We start from the raw sequence: 19,410 nt of genomic DNA on the forward strand, positions 1-19,410 counted from the left end.
GCCTCCTTCTCTGAGTCCTTTGTGGGCAATGTCTAGTTACCTCCACAAATACCTTGTTCTGGTAGATATCCCTATCTGAAGTGAGTTCAGCAACAGAGTAAGTCACATCACGTGTTGAGTAAATGATGTGCTGTTACCCAAACACTTTTCTCTCCAGGTGTGAATATGGGGAAGTACAGAGATCAGCTGGGGTGTCATACTTCCCTGTCTGAACGTGGTCTCCAAACTAGGGAACTGAAGAGGTGTAGACAGCAAGGGACACTTCCAAACAGCAAGCTTGGATGAACCTGCCAAACACGGTCTCAACCAGAAGGTCACCCAGTTTTTTCTTTTTTTTTTTTTTTAAAGATTTTAAGTAACCTTCACACCCAATGTGGGACTTGAACTCACAACCCTAAGGATCAAGAGTTGCTTGCTCCTTTGACTGAGCCAGCCAGGCGCTCCTCCCCCAATTTTTCTAAACAAGTCTGTATTACGGCTTTTTTTATCCCAAAGTTAATGTGTCGACCTTATGGACAAATTTTGGTCATGTCAATCCCATAACATATACCCGTCTCTTGAAAAGATGCAATTTTTAAAAAAATTATTCTTTCGGGGCACCCGGGTGGCTCAGTCAGTTGAGCGTCTGACTTAGGCTCAGGTCATGTTCTCACGGTCTGTGGGTTTGAGCCCAGCGTCGGGCTCTGTACTGACAGCTCAGAGCCTGGAGCCTGCTTTGGATTGTGCCTCCCCCTCTCTCCCTGCCCCTTCCCCACTCACACTCTCTCTCTTGCTCTCAAAAGTAAACATTAAAAAACTTTTTTTTAAATTTATTTTTTAATTTTTTTAATGTTTGTTTATTTCTGAGACAGAGAGAGACTGAGCATGAATGGGGGAGGGTCAGAGAGAGAGGGAGACACAGAATCTGAAGCAGGCTCCAGGCTCTGAGCTGTCAGCACAGAGCCCGATGTGGGGCTCGAACTCACAGACTGTAAGATCAGGACCTGAGCCGAAGTCTGAAGCTCAACCGACTGAGCCACCCAGGCGCCCCTAAAACACTTTTTTAAAAAAATTATTCTTTTAAGTAATGTCTACACCCAACATAGGGCTCAAACTTATAACCCGAGATCAAGAGTCACATGCTCTATGACTGGGCCAGCCAGGCACCCCAGAAAGATGCAATTTTTTAACTTTTTGTTTGCACCTGCACAGGGCTTAGCAATGAACCTGGGACTCCCTGCTGACAGCCTCCAGAAGCGGGGCCTCTGCCTGGGGGTGCAGGGGAGGTGAACAAAACCAGTGCCCTGAACCGGCTTGCTCTTCATCTCTAATCTTGAAGCAAGTGATTCCTATCAGCCCAGTTGTCTCCTCTGAAGCCAATTTTACTGGCCCCGTGGGTTTTACTGTGCATTTTCTGGTCCTTTCAGCCCCAAGGAGGCAGAAAACACATCGGTGTCCCTCCTCTCTGCCCCCAGGCCAGCTGCTGGGTTGGCTGCTCATCTACTGACAGCTGTGGCAGGTTTGAAAGCTTGAGCACTAAACCTCAGGGGCTAAGACGGTCCAACGGCTGCAAGAACAACAAAACTGTACAAGACTCTTCTGGTAAGACCGTGTTTTAATTGCCTATGACACAGATACATCACATAATGGCTCACAGTTTAAGACTAAAGAAAAACAGATGAAAATGAGTTTGTGAACCCTTAATTTTAACTAAGCTCCCTGCAAAAAGAAAACCAGGGGTTAGAATCGTTTCAAAAGCGTGTCTTCAAAACTAGCACCTTTCACCATCTTTCTTTTATTCGTTCTGCCGTGATACAACTGAAAAGGCCTGTAAATACCCCCCTGGTCTCAAGTAACAGTTTTCTGAGAGCAAAAATGTCACTTTCTGTGTGCAGTGAAAGCCGGCATTTGGATGGGCTGGACCGGGTGGACAGGCTGGAACACTGGCTTCTTTCTCATCTCAGACAGTGTTTTCACCGCAGGAAGCAGCTGATTCCTTTTGATGATCTGTAAGGCCAGCTGGGTGTTACCTGTAAAAACACTTCCCATTAACGAAGCAGCATAAACACCATCACGCACAAAGCGAGCCATCAGCAGCGTGCAAGGGAGCCAAAGGTGGTCCAGGAGAGCAGCGGTCTGCTGCCGTTGCTGCACCCTGAAGCCACATAACACATCTGTCCCATCCCCACAAACCGATTTCAGAGACACGGGGTGCGCCCTGGGCAAGAGCCCCACAGTGATTCTAAGATACAGCCCAGCTTGAGAACTGGTCTCCGAAGGTAGACTGCATGGAAGAGGGCTCTGGGACCAGTGGGCCAGCCCTAATCACATGTTTCGGGAAGCCAAGGCCAGCTGGGTACCAGGCACTTAAAAGCTGGCGAAAGCTATAAAAAGAAAGGAACCATGTAAGGATTCCCACGATCAAAAGGAGACACGACTCAGAACTCTTAGTATGTCTGTTTCTTTAATTTCTTCCACACAGGTCTCCTCTCTGCTTCACGCTGTCTTATGTAGGGCCCGCAGCCGTTCTTCCCTGAAGCCACGTCCTCAAGGGTTGTATGTGCTCAGAGGTGTGGCCTGGATTTAGGTTTGGATGATTCCAGCAAAACTGGCTTACTGTGAAACTCACTAATGACATCTATGTTCCAAATGCTACAGTGTACAACTCTTGGCAACTGGCATCCTGACTCATGTTCTCACTTCATTTGGGCTGCCTGAGAGAAAGGTCAATTAGCAGGGATTAAACCATAATTGGCTGTCAGAAGCTATGCTTCCCTGCCTTTTCACAGATTAAAAAAAGGAGCAGTTATGGCTAACTCGCAAGAAGCAGGAATTTGTAAGATACCAAAAACTCCCTAGCTCCGGTCTTTTTTTCCTAGAAGAACTTGACGGGTAATATGTTCAAGGAAGGCCGAGTTTCAAATTCAAAGAGATAAACCAGATACCAAAAACCTGGGGCTCTTTGAAAGGGTCCAGGCCTAACTAGGGAGAAGACTGACTTACCATTTTGCAGCTCCAGGTAGACTGCCAGTAAGATGGCTTCAGGGGGCACCTCCTTAGGGTGGATCATCGAAGCCGCCTTTGCTCAAAACAAAAAAGACCCCATGAAAAACCAACCGCTTGAGACAAACTCCAAAGAATGCCGAGAGGAGAAAAAAAAAGCCTACCGATGGCAAGTTAGCAAACTTGTGCAGCTCCTTCTCACAGCAGCTCCTAGGAGCTACTACAGTTCTGCTCTGACGTCTGTCCTTATCCCTACAGATTCAACTACACATGTAATTTTTAGTTCGATGATTTTCCTTACCTCGGAATTCCTTTTTAAAAATATTTTTTTTAACATTTTATTTATTTTTGAGAGAGAGAGAGAACAAGTGGGAGAGGGGCAGAGAGAGAGAGGGAGACACAGAATCCGAAGCAGGTTCCAGGCTCCGAGCCGTCAGCACAGAGCCCGACGCGGGGCTCGAACCCACAGACCGTGAGATCATGACCTGAGCCGAAGTCGGCCGCTCAACCAACTGAGCCACCCAGGCGCCCCCATCATGAATTCTTAATAGGGGAACGCTTTTCTCCCCTCTTGGTTTTTGCCTGCTTGGGGTTTTTCTCCCATGTCTTGACTCTATTTGGTTTTAACAAGGATGTCAGACATTTCTCATTCTACACTCCAGTCACTCACTGGTGCAGGTCTGTTGGTGGCTTTCACTCTACACATCGTTGCATTTATATTCAAATGTGCATGTCCATTTGTGTTCCTAAGTAACAGCTCAGTATCGTCGGCCCCAAGTTCCCGACCTAAGCAGTAAGAACTCAAACTAAAAAGAAAAAGTTGGTGACACAGGGGCACCCAGGTGGCTCAGCTGGTTAAGCATCCGACTCTAGATTTCAGTTCAGGTCATGATCTCATGGTTCATCAGTCTGAGCCCTGTGTTGGGCTCTGTGCCGACAGTGTGGAGTCTGCTTGGGATTCTCTCTCTCCCTCTCTCTCTGCCCCTCCACAACACTCGCTCTCGGGGGGGGGGGGGGGGGCGGGGACACCAAAAACTTGGAAACAAGCATACCACTAAGCATTTTCGATGTCCTCATTCTTGAGGACCGAAATAGCACAACTTTGTCAAATAAAATAATTTAACTAAGCAACACGCGGTCCTTTTCTGGACCTGAGGGTCACATCTCCAGCTAGCAGTTTCTCCCTGACCAGTCCTGAGAAAGGACGCCGGGCTTGCTCTGGGTCAGCCGTGCCGAGACCAGAGGTCTATTTCCTCAGGCTGGGCCTCTCTGGGCTGCAGCCCTTCCCCACCCGCACTGTCAACTCGTATTTCCCCATCCAGTGTCGGGTGCTCCGGTGCCAGGCTGCTCTGCCTGCTCCCTGATCAGAAAGTGCACTCGTACAGACGCTTCCTGACCAGACATGGGTGTGCGGCTAAGACACGGACTCATCCTGAGAACCACAGGCGTGCAAACGGCTAACAGTAATCCAGACAGATTTCCCCAAATGCTAGGGAGAGAGGAGAGCGAATGCACCGTGGATACACAGAGAAAAATAGGTTTCTGGGCAACGGGGAGCTTCGGGGAGGCGCCCGCCTCAGTCCCCTCTCTCTCAGAATGGAATCGGAGAAGCAGAAAATGGGGAGAGAGGACTCGCAGGCCCAGCTGTGGAGATGGGAGACGTCTGGGGGACCAGACACTTGCACAAGGTCAGCTCCCGGCAGCCCCAGGAGAAATCTCGGGTGAGCAGGGACTCGCACCCAGGGCACACGACCTAAGTTCCTCACGAGTGAAGCAGGGAGGCTTTTGTTCCTCTCACCACCTCCCTGAGGGGCAACCACTCAGTTCAGGAAACAGAGTTCACACTTCCGGGCCAAGCCTCATACGGGCAAGAGCCTCTTCACAGCATGCTGTGGGTGCTGCAACGTCCATTTTGCCTCCAGGTGGCTAGTTACCGCAGGTCATTTATCGTTCTCTGCGTGGACTACAGTCTGCAGCTTTCCCGCAGGTACGAGAATTCACAGCAGCAATTTTATGAGACTTGACGGTGCTGTGCTTACTGGCCGTTCAGAAAGGCCAGTGGTGCGCAGGGACCCTCGGAACCATCTGCGCAGAGCACGGCCCTGCCCTCCCAGGCAGGGCAGGCCTCCCAATTAACACAGGTTCAGACACTGGAGTAACCTAAACCCCAAGGGACCAAAACAACCCCGCCCCTTCAGACCCAGAGCCAGCCCTGACCCATCTGTGTCTCCCAGCGTGGCAGCCGCCTCGGCCACCTGCTGCACGAGAACCTGAGCTAGACTGTGCACTCTGCAACTTGGATCAAAGGCCCTGTTTGCTCCAGCCACTGGGGTCCATGGGCACTCTCAGAAGGGTTGTTAAATACCCTAGCCCGGCCACTAAGAGCAGTGAGTTTTTCGACTCCTTCCCCGTCAACTTGTGTGACTCAACTGCGAGATGACAGCACACACGTTTCCCTGGATAGTCCCATCACTTAACTTTTCTGATTTGGGATCAGAAGTGCCGACGAGACGCCACTAAGTTAACTAAATATCACTCTTGGCTATTTCGGCACGGTAAGGTTCTTCAATGCTACACACAATATGGTGGACTTCCTAGGAAATTTCCAGGAGCCACCATTATCTCCGGAGAACAGGTTCAGTTTCAATGTCAGTTCCCCCGACAAGCATACAGGGACGTGGGACCTCTCACGTGCTGCTGGTGAATATACCATTTGGCACAAACTCTCCGCATTTGAAGTCTTAGAATTCTGCATCGCTCTGACCTTGCAATTCCCTTCTTAGGCAGGGTCGTGGCATGCCTACCTGTTTACTGTCTTATTCCCGTGGCCTGCTGAGAAGTAAGTGCTCAGACACTTGCTTTTGAGGAATCACCCCTTTCTGAGTCTGTGACATCCCTCTGGAGCTGCCACTGGTGATACATCCTCCCCTTCTATAGGTAAGGGTCCGTGACTCATCCGGGGATGGGCGGGAATCCTAAAGAGGCTCAATCAAAGTCTTCCCGGGGTCCTAGTGATGACGCACCATCTCAGCGGTAGGATTCAGGGGTGCATTTCAGGGACAGGCTGCCAGCTCTCGGTCTGAAGTCTCTTGCTTTAGTGCTCCAGCCCCACAGTTCGTACCCTGCCACCCATGACCAGTCTCCGCAGCTTCTAGCGTGTCCTTCGACAGCTCTTTTATGCACATACAAAAGGTCCTTTCACTTAGCAGGTCTCGGATATGTCGTCATTTTGGAACACAGAGTTTACAGCTGCATGTGTTCGGCTATATGGATGCACCATTATTCAGATGATCCCTTATTTACATTGGTTTCCAGTCTTTTGACATTTTAATTATTAAAACCATCAGGAAGAACGCTCCAGTAAATGCCTAGTTCATTTTTAATAGCTGATTGGTTGTTTACCTTGCAAGGGCATTTTTAAGCCTGGGAAAGTAATATTCTGATTTTTAACAAACAAACTCAGCAACAAGACCCACAGACTGCAAACCTTTTGCTGGCCTCACCTGGTGCAGACACTTTCGAGCCTTGTCGTATTCGCTCCGCAGACAGTAGGCGCTGCCGAGATTGAACAGCATCACGGTCCTGGCAGAGGTGACGGAACTGGGGTAGCACTGGGGGGCCCGCTTCCCAGCTGGGGAAAAAGAGCGCGGACCGTGCTGAAGAGGCCAGGGCAAGGGCAAGAGCGCCACCCAATCGACCGCCCCAGCGGCTGCGCAGAATAGAGCTCAGCCCTATTTTTAGGCTGACAAATGAAGGACACAGAAGGCTTGAGTCTACATCTTTGGGGTGTGAGCCAGGCTACTTTAAGTATTTACGAAACTTCTTACTCACAGGATTCCATTGCTTCATTTTCACCTTTGTCCGATCCTACAAAGACAAGAAAACAAACCTGAGGGGGTAGGACAACACAGCGTATTTTCTAGAAACCTAGTCTGTTTATGAAATGGAAAATCCACTCTATCGAAGCAATCTCTCAGTATGTCGAGGGAGGCTCTACCGGAGGGTACCAGCAGGTAGCCCCCTCCCCCCATGCCTGCATAATAATCTCGAATACAATGAATGCCAGTCTTGCTTCCTTAAAAACTTAGCCATGATTTAAAACTCACTTTTGAATGCTTTCTACTTTTCCCTGGACTGCTGAATCCCTCCAAAGAGAAAAATACAGTATGAGAATCAAAACAAATCGTTCTAGAGGTGCCTGGGTGGCTCAGTCAGTTAAGTGTTAGATTCTTTTTTTTTTTTTAATTTTTTAAATGTTTATTTATTTCTGAGAGACAGAGAGAGAGAGAGAGTGAGCAGGGGAGGGGCAGAGAGAGAGGGAGACACAGAATCCAAAGCAGGCTCCAGGCCCTGAGCTGTTGGCACAGAGCCCGACATGGGGCTCGAACTCTTGCACTGAGATCATGACCTGAGCTGAAGTCAAACGCTCAAGCCACTGAGCCAGCCAGGTGCCCCTAAGTGTCAGATTCTTGATAATGCCTCAGGTTGATATCTTGCAGGCTGCAGGATCAGGCCCCGGGGTTGGGCTTTGCACTGAGCGTGAGGCCTGCTCGGGGTTCTCTCTCTCTCTGTGCCTGGCTCCCATTCATGCACACCCGCTTTCTCAAAATAAATACACACAAACGTTTCAAAACAAAACAAATTTTTCTAATACTACCATGCTTTCAAAAGTGAAAACTGATTTAAAATAGTCTCTCTTTTCTTTTTGGTAAGTAATCTCTACATCCAACACGGGGCTCGAACTCATGACCCCGAGATCAGAGTTGCACGTTGTACCAACTGAGCCAGCCAGGCACCCCTCTATAATGAGCATTTAGACCATATGATAATCAACTCCCAGATCTACCCAGCAAACAATTACTACAAAGTAAGTACAGCCAAATTTGTAGACGGCCAACCTAAAATCTCCTTCCCTTTCCAACTGTGCCCTTAAATTTCCACACATCCTGAGTTACAACAGGAAGGCTGTGGAAATGGTGACCAGTTCTGATCAAATGTGTCCTCACGAACCTTGGTCCTGTTCATTTGAAGAGATGCCCAAGGAAACATCAGTGACATTCTCGGGGTTCAAGTGAGTAATGGCATCAGATATCCTGTCCAGAGAGATGAGGGCTTCTGCAGCATATAAATGGCCCAAAAACCTAAATGAAATAAACAGATCACATACACACAACACCCAGTGTATAACAAGCTTTGGTGTACATATGCTTCATGTATTTCACGTCTATAAATGGATTAATTAAGGGCTAAATTTTATCTCTTTATAAAAGTATCTTAAAATATACAACAATCGTTTGTATTAGCTAAGCTGGAACAAATGACATGTGTCGATTCAGAAAGCAGCTGACAACAGGCAAACATACTGTTCTGTTTATGCAGAAAGTAACATCAACATGAAGCTCTGTTTTAGAATGAAGTTCTAAAACAGCAGCTCGGTCGAAGGATGAAGCCATCAGGCTCTGCTGCTGGACGGGTCCAGAGACAGCGGAGGGCCAGACTGGACTGAGACCAGATGTGGGTTGGACCAACTTTACTTCTATTCCAAAGGTCTCCTGCTTTGTCAAATCTATTTTATGCCCACTGAGGTCAGGACGGATACACATCCTCCTGGCTTACAACAGCCTGCTTCTTGCAGTCCTTTGCTTACGAGATGATTCTTCCCTACGGTCACCTGATTGATTTTTCAAAAATAAAACAGGATTAGATATTTTACACGCTTGCTGAAAATCTTAATGACTTTTTCTACACGAGAACAAAACAAAACTTTTATGGATTTAAAGTTCTCCAAGTTTGGTCCCACGTTTCTATATCCAGTCACTATTCCCACCCCCTCAGAGATGGCTCTCCATCCCACCAGACAGTGTCCTGGGCTGGGCACACCCACTGCTCCCCGGTGGCCTTGCCTTCTTGGGCAAGCCTGGCCTCATCCCCACAAGCCAATATCTACTCCTCTTCTTTTTTTTAAAGATTTACTTACTTAGGATTTTATTTTTAAAGTAATCTCTACATCCATGATGGGGCTTGAACTCACAACACCAAGATCAAGAGTTGCAGACTCCACTGACTGAGCCAGTCAGGGGCCCCCCCATATATTTTTTTAATATTTTTACTTACTTAATTTATTTAATCTCTATGCCCAACTCCTTTTAAATGGTTAGCTCAGGTCTCACCTACTCTAGCTAGCCTGCCCCAACTGAATCTGTCCCCATGAATCTCAAGCCCTCCAATTTTAGGCTTTTTTCAATATAATCTTTTTAGGGATTTTTTAATATGCATTAACTACTCAAGAGCTCTTTAATTTTTTATTAAGGAATTTCCTCTAAGTACCAGGAGCTGCAATGACTTTTTACTTTGCTTCTCCACCAAATACTCTAACAGAACGGACAAGTTTTTAAAAAATCAGTAACTTCAATTATATTTTGAAATTAGATAATTTGAAGTTTTTATTTAGTATCCACAAGCCAGTAATCACTGCAAAACACAAACACATATATCTAAAGAACTAGTTCAAATTGTTTTCTGTGAATTTATTTCAAGACATTTTCCGTTTTTAGCCAAATGCAACGCCTTCGTGACACCCAGAGCCAAGAAACCTTTGACTATGTGTCCAGAAAGCAACAAGGAGTGAGGGGGGTCGAGCTGCTGAGCTGCCAGATGCAGAAGGACCTACCTGTCTTTACTGGGAAGACAGACAGTGATCTCGCTGTTCACTAAGAAACCAACACTCAGGAAAGGAGAGTTAAGAGAATCAAAAAAGAAATGACCAGACACGGCTTGGCCAATCCCCTGAAAGTTGACAAATGAACTTAGAAACCCTCCAACAGAGGGCACGAACCTACTTGGGATTTATCTGAGAATAGGGACCACAATGTCAACCCAAGAATTTTAAGAAGCCGTGAGGACTTGGGTTTCATTTCCGTTGAAAAGAAAAAGAGAACACCGCACTGGCCGAGCGCGTCACAGCCGCAGCCTGAGCGCTGGATCGTGGCGAGGGCTGTGGCAGCCGACCCGGCTGGCTGGGACTTCGCTGGGGCTTCACGGAGCTGGGTGACGGAGCCTCCCCTCAGTGGGAGCCCGCCTGCCTCCAGCTGGAACTCAGGCTCCCTCCCGGCCTGGACGCTGGGTGAGGTTTTCCTACAGAAGGGCAGCTGTCTTAGGTCTGAACTGTGGCAGTCTCTTACCTCACCGGATGCTCTCTGACTCTTTTTTTTTTTTTTTTTGAAATACAAACGTGTGTTTGGGGAACACTGGCCTGAAACAGCCTTAATCGATGTTAATTTTAGATGCTTGTATACAGCGATACGTTTTCTTGAAGACAAAAATAATTACACCTTAGCAGAATTACTCCTCAGAGTACGATCTCACAATTCTAAGCACTGCACATTATAAACAAGACCACTAAAAAGCAAGAGTAAGTAATTATATTTTGGAGATCATAAGTATTTACCCACAGGATGAATGAGAAAAACAACTGTCCTAATGGTATGCAGAGTATTTGTGGCTTTGAGTAAAAGCCACATACAAAGATTCAGAGGACGCTGCTTCTCACTCAATTTCCATAAAAGGAAAGATGTGCTTTAGCAAATTTTAGAATGACAATGACACTACTAGTGAAGAGGCCTCTGCGGAGTTTGAATAAAACTCCTGTACTCAGAATGCTTGTTGGCCCCTTTAAACCGCAGTCCTTGCATCAGATTTATCCCGTTGAAGAAACTCCTTTTCGTGTGGGTCTTCTCCCTGAGGACTCCCTTTATCTTGGGGACCAATATGTGCACACGCGCTCCAGACAGGCCCAGCAGCGGACAGGAGACACTGTGCAGTTCCCACGTCCTGACGCTCCGTCCAGCAAACGCTATCGCTGTTAATCCTTGAGGTACAAGGGAAAAGAGCCTAACGCGGAATTACCAAATTAATGCTTCAATCAGTTGCCTTGTCTAGATAATATATATCCCACCGAGGGGGCAAAAAGCAGCGATATGCACCAAAAACTAACGAAAACCTCCACACAAAACAAACCCGGACGCACAGGGCAAGCCACACTTACTTAAGGGATCCTGACAGCTTGGGCTGCTGAAGAAGTTTATCTGCGTGATTCAAAGCCATAAGGTTATCACCTAAAGCCAGAGCCACGTAAGCACTGCAGGCAAGTATGGAGCATCTGGAACACAAAAGGGAAGCGCTGAAAACCTGAGTTACAAAATTGACAGCAGCTGTATTTGTTATTAAATAGGAAAGAAGGCCCTGATTATAGCTGTGACAATCTGGAAAGGAGGAAGCCACAGGTAAGCGTTAGGATGATGGAGAAACTGTCATCTAAGGCACGGTGTGCTGCTATTTACCTAAATCATCTGTAGCTTCCACCCAGCTGACTCCCATCTCTAACAAAATAACCAAAAGAGTTACAATATATATTTTGCCTGTCAAAAAAATAATGCAGTTACGGGCCTAGTGAGAACTTACTTCCCACAGAACATTTAACATCCTGGAAATACAGTTACAGAAGCAGATCTTATTTTTTCAAACCCATTTCCTGAAGAAATACAATTAAGTTACTAACAAATCCACTTAGCTTCCTGTAAAGTGTTCCTCTCTGAGCCTGTTAAGTCTACAGTTCTCCCTAAGCAACGCTATCAAGAGTAACTAAAAGAATTTCATTCGCCTACACACTTTGTGAATATTCAAGAAAGAAATCAGGCTGAAAAGCTACATGTGAAGATAAGAAAATTCAGCTTACACTGATTTTGCTAAGTTGGGCTGGAAAGCTAAATTTCTATTCGGTTTTCTACTTAACGGGGAGCTCATTTACAGCAGGTCTAGCCAAGGACTTGGCACTAATAGATCACTTGAATGTTAAACAACCGCTCTAAAAAGCAATCTTAAAATAAACCCCTGTCAAGTAGAAATGAGGTCTGAATGGCCAACCACAAGGGAACCAACGAAGATACAGGGTTTTGAGCTATGTTTACAAATTACAGTACATATGTGTATCATTAAGTGCATTCGGGTTGTGATTTCAGTCTAAGCAAAATGTAACCGCTGCACCACCGCAGTTTTCTAGTAATCTGAAATCCTCTGACTAGAAACGGCCCTTCTGAAAGCACAGTGGGGCAAATCCAGAAGTGGTCTGCAGTTTCCGCTTCACTGGATGACTCCTGGTTTCTGGAACCTTGGAAACTTGTCCACTGAAGGCAAAGTGCTCCCTCGGCATCGAAGAACACAAAAAGGTAGACTGGTCCCAGAGGAAACACAAGGAAATGGACATTTACGGCCTTAAGCCACAATGGTAGGGCTGAAAGAGTGCCTAATGAGATCCCTTGTTTTATGAAGGTAGAAACTGAAATCCAAAGTCATTAAATATATTCCCTAGCTTAGAGTGTGTGACTTGAGTCAGGACTAATGTTGATCCCCAATTCACCGCCCTTCCCATCCGATCACATTGGTACTGTATCAGTTCACAGGACAGCCTACAGATAAAACAGAAAGGAAGGATTATGTTACGATTTTTCTAATGCATGTGTACCTATGCACACATAGGTACTCAAACTCGTCTTTTTAAAAGGGAAGAAAACAGGGGTGCCTGGCTGGCTCAGTCAGTAGAGCATGTGACTCTTGATCTCAGGGCTGTGAATTCAAGCCCCACATTGGGCATGGAGCCTACTTAAAAAAAAAAAAAAAACAACAAATAAAATAATAAAATATAAATAAAATAAAATGGAAGCAACCAATGTACTCCAAACATCAGAAGTTTCAATTTTCTAACTGAACTCCTAACTTAAAATCTGAACCCTATTCACAGAAAAGAGTGAAAGCAGGCAAGGAGTGTCATTCTCAAAGGGGTATGTCTGTGTTTCCAGGAGCTGTCTGGACCAGCCAGGCTGCTCTGTGGCCACAGCCCCTGGGCAACATCCCCTTCCTCATGGGCCCAGAGGAGGGAGACCTTGGCTAGTTCTCTCCCCTGTGCAGAAGCTCCTCAGTGCCTAGCTCTGTCCTGAGATTAAGGGGGACTTAATTTCCTCTTTTGGCTTATTTGCAGTTTTTACTTTATTGTTTTTTTAAAAATTTGCCGTGAGAAAATTTTGCTTTAGGTTTATTTTGAGAGAGAGACAGCGCAAGTGGTGGTGGTGGTGGGGGGGGGATGGCAGAGAGAGAGACAGAGAGAGAGAGGGGGAGAGAGAGGGAGGGAGAGAGGGAGGGAGAGAATATCCCAAGCAGGCTCGGCGTTGCCAGCACCGAGAGCCAGAACTCACAAAATCGGGAGATCACGACCTGAGAAGAAGCCGAGAGTCAAGACGCCTCACTGACTGAGCCACCCAGGCGCCCTGTAGTTTCCATTTTAAAATGGCAACGAATACTCATTCACTAGCCAGGTACGTATGTACTGCTGATGAGGACAAATGGCTGTTAAGGCCTGAGTCTCCATCTCCAGAGGCCCAAGGCCTCCCATGGGCTTAGGGCCTATACGAATGACCATCACAAAGTTTCATGTCCATTTTCATTCATGACTCGGCCGAAGGTCAGGGCAAAACATAAGCTCCTTAAAAGCAGAAGCCCACTATCTTTTGTCTCCTGCCCAGAGACTGTGGCAACCCCTCAGCATCTGTGCAGGCCGTGTGTAACAGGTGAGGCCACAGCTTTCAGTGTTTTTTCTGACTCAGGCACCCAGACCTCTACCTGTCCTGCTGGGAGGCTGCCTCGAGGACAAAGCTCCCTCAGACAGGGGAATGTCCCGCAAGCTGTGGGGCCTGGCGTCCGGGACGGCCACACCTCGGGGCGGGCTTGCTGGGAAAAGCCTGTCCCAGCCTCTCCCGACAGTGGGGGGCTATTACTGCCCCAGCCCCCTGTCAAGCCCACTTTGGGTCCAGAAATCAGTCATGTAAGGTTGCAGCAGGTTCCTGTTGCCCGGGAAGTCCAAACTGCAGTCATGTACCAGGTACAATGTGGTTTCCTCAACTTTTACCTCTTCTCCCAGAAGGTATCGTGTCAAGTCACAACAACGATCTTTCTTGTCAAAAATACTCATGTATGTGAACGTGGAACTCTGTGGGCTGGCATTCTGATCAAGAGCTGTCAGGACTAAGCAAGCATCACTGCACGAAACTCAAGCCAACATTTATGGCTCCTCTTTCCTCGGTGCCTCACAATCTGCCCCAGCTTCTCATCCTCCTCCTTTCATCCTCCTTTGCCTCTTAGGAGTCAACACTGCACTGTGCGTAATTCCCGCAGGGCTCTAACACTGCCAACACACACAGCTCGGTGTACCAAGCCCCTGGAGAACTCACTTTACTTTTGAGAGCTGCTACTTAAAATACCGAGCCCCCCCCACCCCCACCCCTACCCCACTGCTTCCTCGAGTCACTGTCCAATCTGCTTTACCAAGCACTCAGTGGATCTGACAGGTCACCAGACTGGAAGAACTATACCTCAAGGGAAGAGACACAGAGCTTCTCCCGGCCCCTCTCCCCCTCCCACGGAGGGTCTGACACAACCCCACATTCTCTCCTCTGCATGCTGGAGGAGCTCGCTCTGGGTCCACAGACCGTCAACCCTCGGAAAGGAGAGAACAAAAAAGACAAGAAAAGAGAAAGGAAAGAAATGGGGGTGAGGACTTCCCTTAAAGCACCAAATTACAGCAACGAGCCATGTAAGACTGGGCATCAAAATCTGCCAAGCCACACACACTGTGAGTTAAATGAATGTAAAACTAATGTCTGAAATCGTTTAACCCTTATTAAGAGAGGCTAAAATGGGGGTAAACTTACTCACCATTTGTCAAAGGAAAATACATTTACAAAGCAATCTTATAGCGAACACTGTTTGAAAAATTGGCCCCAAAAAATCCAATGAAGAGGGGCGCCTGGGTGGCTCAGCTGGTTGAACGTCTGACTCTTGATTTCAGCTCAGGTCACGATTTCACAGTTTGTGGGCTCGAGTCCTGCATCAGGCTCTGCACTGACAGCACGGAGCCTGCTTGGGATTCTGCCTCCCTCTCTCTCTGCTCCTCTACTGCCTGTGCTTGCTCTCTCTCAAAAATAAACAGACAGGGGCGCCTGGGTGGCGCAGTCGGTTAAGCGTCCGACTTCAGCCAGGTCACGATCTCGCGGTCTGTGAGTTCGAGCCCCGCGTCGGGCTCTGGGCTGATGGCTCAGAGCCTGGAGCCTGTTTCCAATTCTGTGTCTCCCTCTCTCTCTGCCCCTTGCCCGTTCATGCTCTGTCTCTCTCTGTCCCAAAAATAAATAAACGTTGAAAAAAAAAAAAAAAAGACAAACATTAAACACACAGAAAATCCAACACAGAATTTCTTCTGGGTCACCTTGGGTGGCTCAGTCAGTTGAGTGTCCAACTTTTTTTTTTTTTTTAATTTTTTTTCCACGTTTATTATTTTTGAGAGAGCGAGAGCCAGAGAGCAAGCAGGGAAGGGGCAGAGACAGAGGGAGATACAAAATCGGAAGCAGGCTCCAGGCTCTGAGCTGCCAGCACAGAGCCCGATGTGGGGCTTGAACTCACAGACCACGAGATGATGACCTGAGCTGAAGTCGGCCACTTACCCGACTGAGCCAGCCAGGCGCCCCAAGTCCAACTTTGACTTAGCTCATGATCTCACGGTCGTGAGTTCAAGACCTGCATCGGGCTCTGTCAGCACAGTGCCAGCTTTGGATCCTCTGGCCCCATCTTCTGCCCCTTCCCGGCTTGCATATACTCTCTTTTTCAAAAATAAACAAACATAAAAAAAAATACAAACGGGAGCACCTGGGTGGCTCAGTCAGTTAAGGGTCCGACTTCGGCTCAGGTCATGATCTTGCAGTCTGTGAGTTCGAGCCCCGCGTTGGGCTCTGTGCTGACAGCTCGGAGCCTGGAGCCTGCTTTGGATTCTGTGTCTCCCTCTCCCTCTGCCCCTCCCCAACTTGTGCTCTGTCTCACTCTGTCTCTCAAAACTAATAAATGTTAAAAAAAAAAAAAAAAAAAAAAAAAAAAAAAGGATTTCTTCCAAGCTGATTACGGTACTAGATTTTATAATTAAAAAGAAAAAAATAATAATAATGAGGGCGCCTGGCTGGCTCAGTTGGTAGGTCACACAACTCTTGATCTTGGGGTCATGAGTTCGAGCCCGACTGTGCGTATGGAGCCTACTTAAAAAAAAAAAACTTTCAAACTATTTCCGTGTATTTACAATAATCTCCAAAATGTTAAACTTGTCAACTCTCAAATCTTAAGAAAATTTAAGAGTTAAATAAGTTTTTTACTTCATGTCTTCCATAAGCATTTTGCTTTCTAATAACAGTTTTCTGCAAAAAAGCTTACTCACACACCCCAAATCCAAAACAAACAGAAGCCCAGCACAAAGAAGCTGAAAAAAGGTTTTTTCAACCAAATCTACCATCCCAAAGGACCCAGTCCTAGCCTAGGCAGCAAATAAGATTCCTGAAGCCGCAGACACAGCATTTTATGCACAGGACCTGAAGACCACCCAACTCCATTCGCTTACTTGACAAAAAAGAACAGTAAGGCCTACAGGGGTTAAATGATTTGTTAAATGGCTCGGTGGCCCTATAGGGCTTCCACAGAATGGCAGATGACCGAAGAATTATCCGAACCCTGCTGATAATGCGAAAGAAATGTCACACAGGCATGTTCCTTCTTTGGTAGAGTTGATTCTAAATGGACACATTTCAGTAAGGACCACATACTCGGTTGTAAGAGCACCAAGAGGTTCAAAAGATTATTAGCCATAATTCCGTTTTAGGTAGGTCTCGTGAGCTAGAATATGACCACTAGACTAAAACCGAAAACAAATAGGATTCTTTTTTTGTTTATTTATTTATTGTGAGAGAAAGAGAGTGTACAAGTGGTAGGGAGGGAGGGAGGGAGGGAGGGAGGGAGAGAGAGAGAGAGAGAGAGAGAGAGAGAGAGAGAGAATCCCAAGCAGGCTCCATACAGTCAACATGGAGTCCAATGCGGGCTTGAACCCACAAACCCGGAGACCACGACCTGAGCCAAAGTCAGATGCTTAACCGACTGAGCCATCTAAGCACCCCAAAATAGGATTAAGTACACTAGAACTGTCTGTAATATTTATGTTATTACGCATTTGTTTGATTCATCTTTTTCCCAAAAAAGCTGGGTCTTAAGAGGTCCCTTTTAACTGAATGGGAAATCACTCACTTAGTATCAGAGTCTAAATGAACTCATTAAAGTTCCTTAATTTATACTTGTTAAATAACTGGGCTTAATTAAATTTGATCTGAGCACTTTCTTTTTATCCATTTTTATAGTTTCTTAAAAAAAAAAAGACAAATTGAAATTTCACTTTTATTTTGTATGCTGTAATTAGAATTTTCTCATACAGACATTTCCCATGTGGGCCCCCAAATTATTTCCTATTATTTTTCAGTTCTGTTACACTTTTTTCCCCAAGTTCTAGACAGATTCCATTTCAGTTTCAGAAATTAAAGGTTCAGCTAATATCACAATCTCAGAATGAATAACAAAGATGCCCTATTAAATGCAGACTCAGTACATACCCAAGACTGCTATTAAACCACTAAGCAATAATGAAATGTTAGTATGTGACTGATCATATGAACTTACTTCTTTACTGTTACTAAAGTATTAGTATGCAAAAGAATTAAGCTGAGACCTTACCTCTTATCATATGTAAGTTAACTCAAAATGGATCAAAGACCTAAATGTAACAGCCAAAACTATAAAAGTCTTAGAGGAAAACATAGGGGTAAACCAACATGACCTTGGGCTTGGTAAAGGATTCTGAGATACGACACAGAAAGCATGATCAAAGAAAAAAAAAAAAACAGGTAAGTTGAGCATCATTGAAATGAAAAACTTTTACCTCAGCTCTATTTTTTTTTAACCTCAATTAAAATGAAAAAGTTTTGTGATTCAAACGCTACTTTCAAAAAAGTGAGAGGACAACCCACAGAATGGGAAAAAATATCTGTAAATCACGTATCTGATAAGGGTCTTGTGTCTGAAATACGTAAAGAACTCTTACAAGTCAACAATAAAAGGGTAATAACCCAATTACAAAATAGGCAAAGGATGTGCATGAACATTTCTCCCAGGAAGATACACAAATGCCCAACGAGCACATGACAAGAAGCGCAACATCATTAGTCTTCAGGGAAAGGCAAAACTAACCCACCTCGAGACGCCAGTTCACACCCACTGCAATGTGCAATCAAACTCTGGGCAAATAACAAGTGCTGGTGAGGATGTGAACAAACTGGAATCCTCACATTCTGTTGGTGGGATTATGAAATGGTACGACCCTTTTAGGAAACAGTCTGGCAATTGCTCAAATGAGAAACAGAATTACTATGTGACCTGGCAATTCTACTTCTAGGTAAATATCCAAGAAAGGTAAAAACATACACAGAAAATTTGTACACAGAGATTTGTACACAAATGCAGAGAGCAGCATTATTCACAATAGCTTTAAGACAAATAATCCAGGGGTGCCTGGCTGGCTCAGTTGGTAGAGCACATGACTCTCGATCTCAGGGTTTTAAGTTTGAGCCCCATGTTGGGTGTGGAGATTACTTAAAAGTAAAGAAATAAAAAAAATCTTAAAAACAGACAAATAATCCAAATGTCTTCCAATGGATGAATGGATAAATAAGGTATATCCATATGATGAAATATTATTCAGCAATAAAAACGACTATGGTACATGCTACGACTTGGATGAACCCTGAAAACATTATCCTAAGTGAAAGAAGCCAGTCATAAAAGCCCACATATTACTTTGATTCCACTCATATGAATGTCCAGAACGGAAAAATCCATAGAGTTAGAAGGTACATTAATGAGGGCTGGGGAGCAGACTGGGGGCAGAGGAAGGACAGTGAAAAGGGTGCCTGGTTTCTTTCTGAGGTGATAAAGTGTTCTAAAAGTGGCTGTCGTGATGGTCGCACAACTCTGTGAATATACTAAAAACCACTGGATTGTAAATTTTAAAAGGGCAAATTGTATGATTTTTGAGTTATATCTCAATAAATCCATTTTTAAAACATAAGGTAAAGGGCACCTGGGTGGCTCAGTCAGTTGAACATCTGACTCTTGATGTCGGCTCAGGTCACGACTGGGCTCTATGCTGACAGTGTGGAGCCTACTTGGGACTCTCTCTCCCTCTCTCTCTGCCTCTCTCAAAATAAACAAACTTAACAAAAATGAAAAAAACCCATAATGTATCAGTAGACAGTAAATGTTTGGCTGTTTTGTGTTTTCTTTTAAATTAGAAAGATTAAAAGAAAAGAATGCCTTTATAACTAATTGTTTACAAGAAAATCATGATCTCTCAAATGCATGTGGAAACATTAATATTTCAATCAAAGCAGAGAGCCAAAATATCAATCCTGCACAACTGTCTTCATTCTAAGATTCATTTGGACATTAGGCCTTTTAAAGACAAAA

The 19,410-nt window shown here is 45.6% G+C and overlaps 1 protein-coding gene across 5 annotated transcripts in view; it reads right to left on the bottom strand.

The window, feature by feature from the left end:
- Positions 1-1,576: 1,576 nt before the first annotated feature.
- The window catches only part of CNOT10 (CCR4-NOT transcription complex subunit 10), a 70,722-nt gene continuing 52,888 nt past the window's right edge, over positions 1,577-19,410 (bottom strand). For 3 of the 5 annotated variants that reach the window (XM_047875367.1, XM_047875364.1, XM_047875361.1), the window contains exons 14-19: positions 11,027-11,140; positions 7,993-8,123; positions 6,814-6,849; positions 6,486-6,613; positions 2,983-3,058; positions 1,577-2,009 (exon numbers count right to left, since the gene is read on the bottom strand). In XM_047875367.1, coding sequence (XP_047731323.1) covers positions 1,858-2,009; positions 2,983-3,058; positions 6,486-6,613; positions 6,814-6,849; positions 7,993-8,123; positions 11,027-11,140 — 637 coding nt within the window. In that variant the 3' untranslated portion in view covers positions 1,577-1,857. The remainder of the gene's footprint in view (positions 2,010-2,982; positions 3,059-6,485; positions 6,614-6,813; positions 6,850-7,992; positions 8,124-11,026; positions 11,141-19,410) is intronic. The other 2 variants (XM_047875366.1, XM_047875365.1) reach the window with 1 other exon arrangement.

This window comes from Prionailurus viverrinus, chromosome C2, assembly GCF_022837055.1.
Source record: "Prionailurus viverrinus isolate Anna chromosome C2, UM_Priviv_1.0, whole genome shotgun sequence".
In the NCBI taxonomy this organism is placed as follows: Eukaryota; Metazoa; Chordata; class Mammalia; order Carnivora; family Felidae; genus Prionailurus; species Prionailurus viverrinus.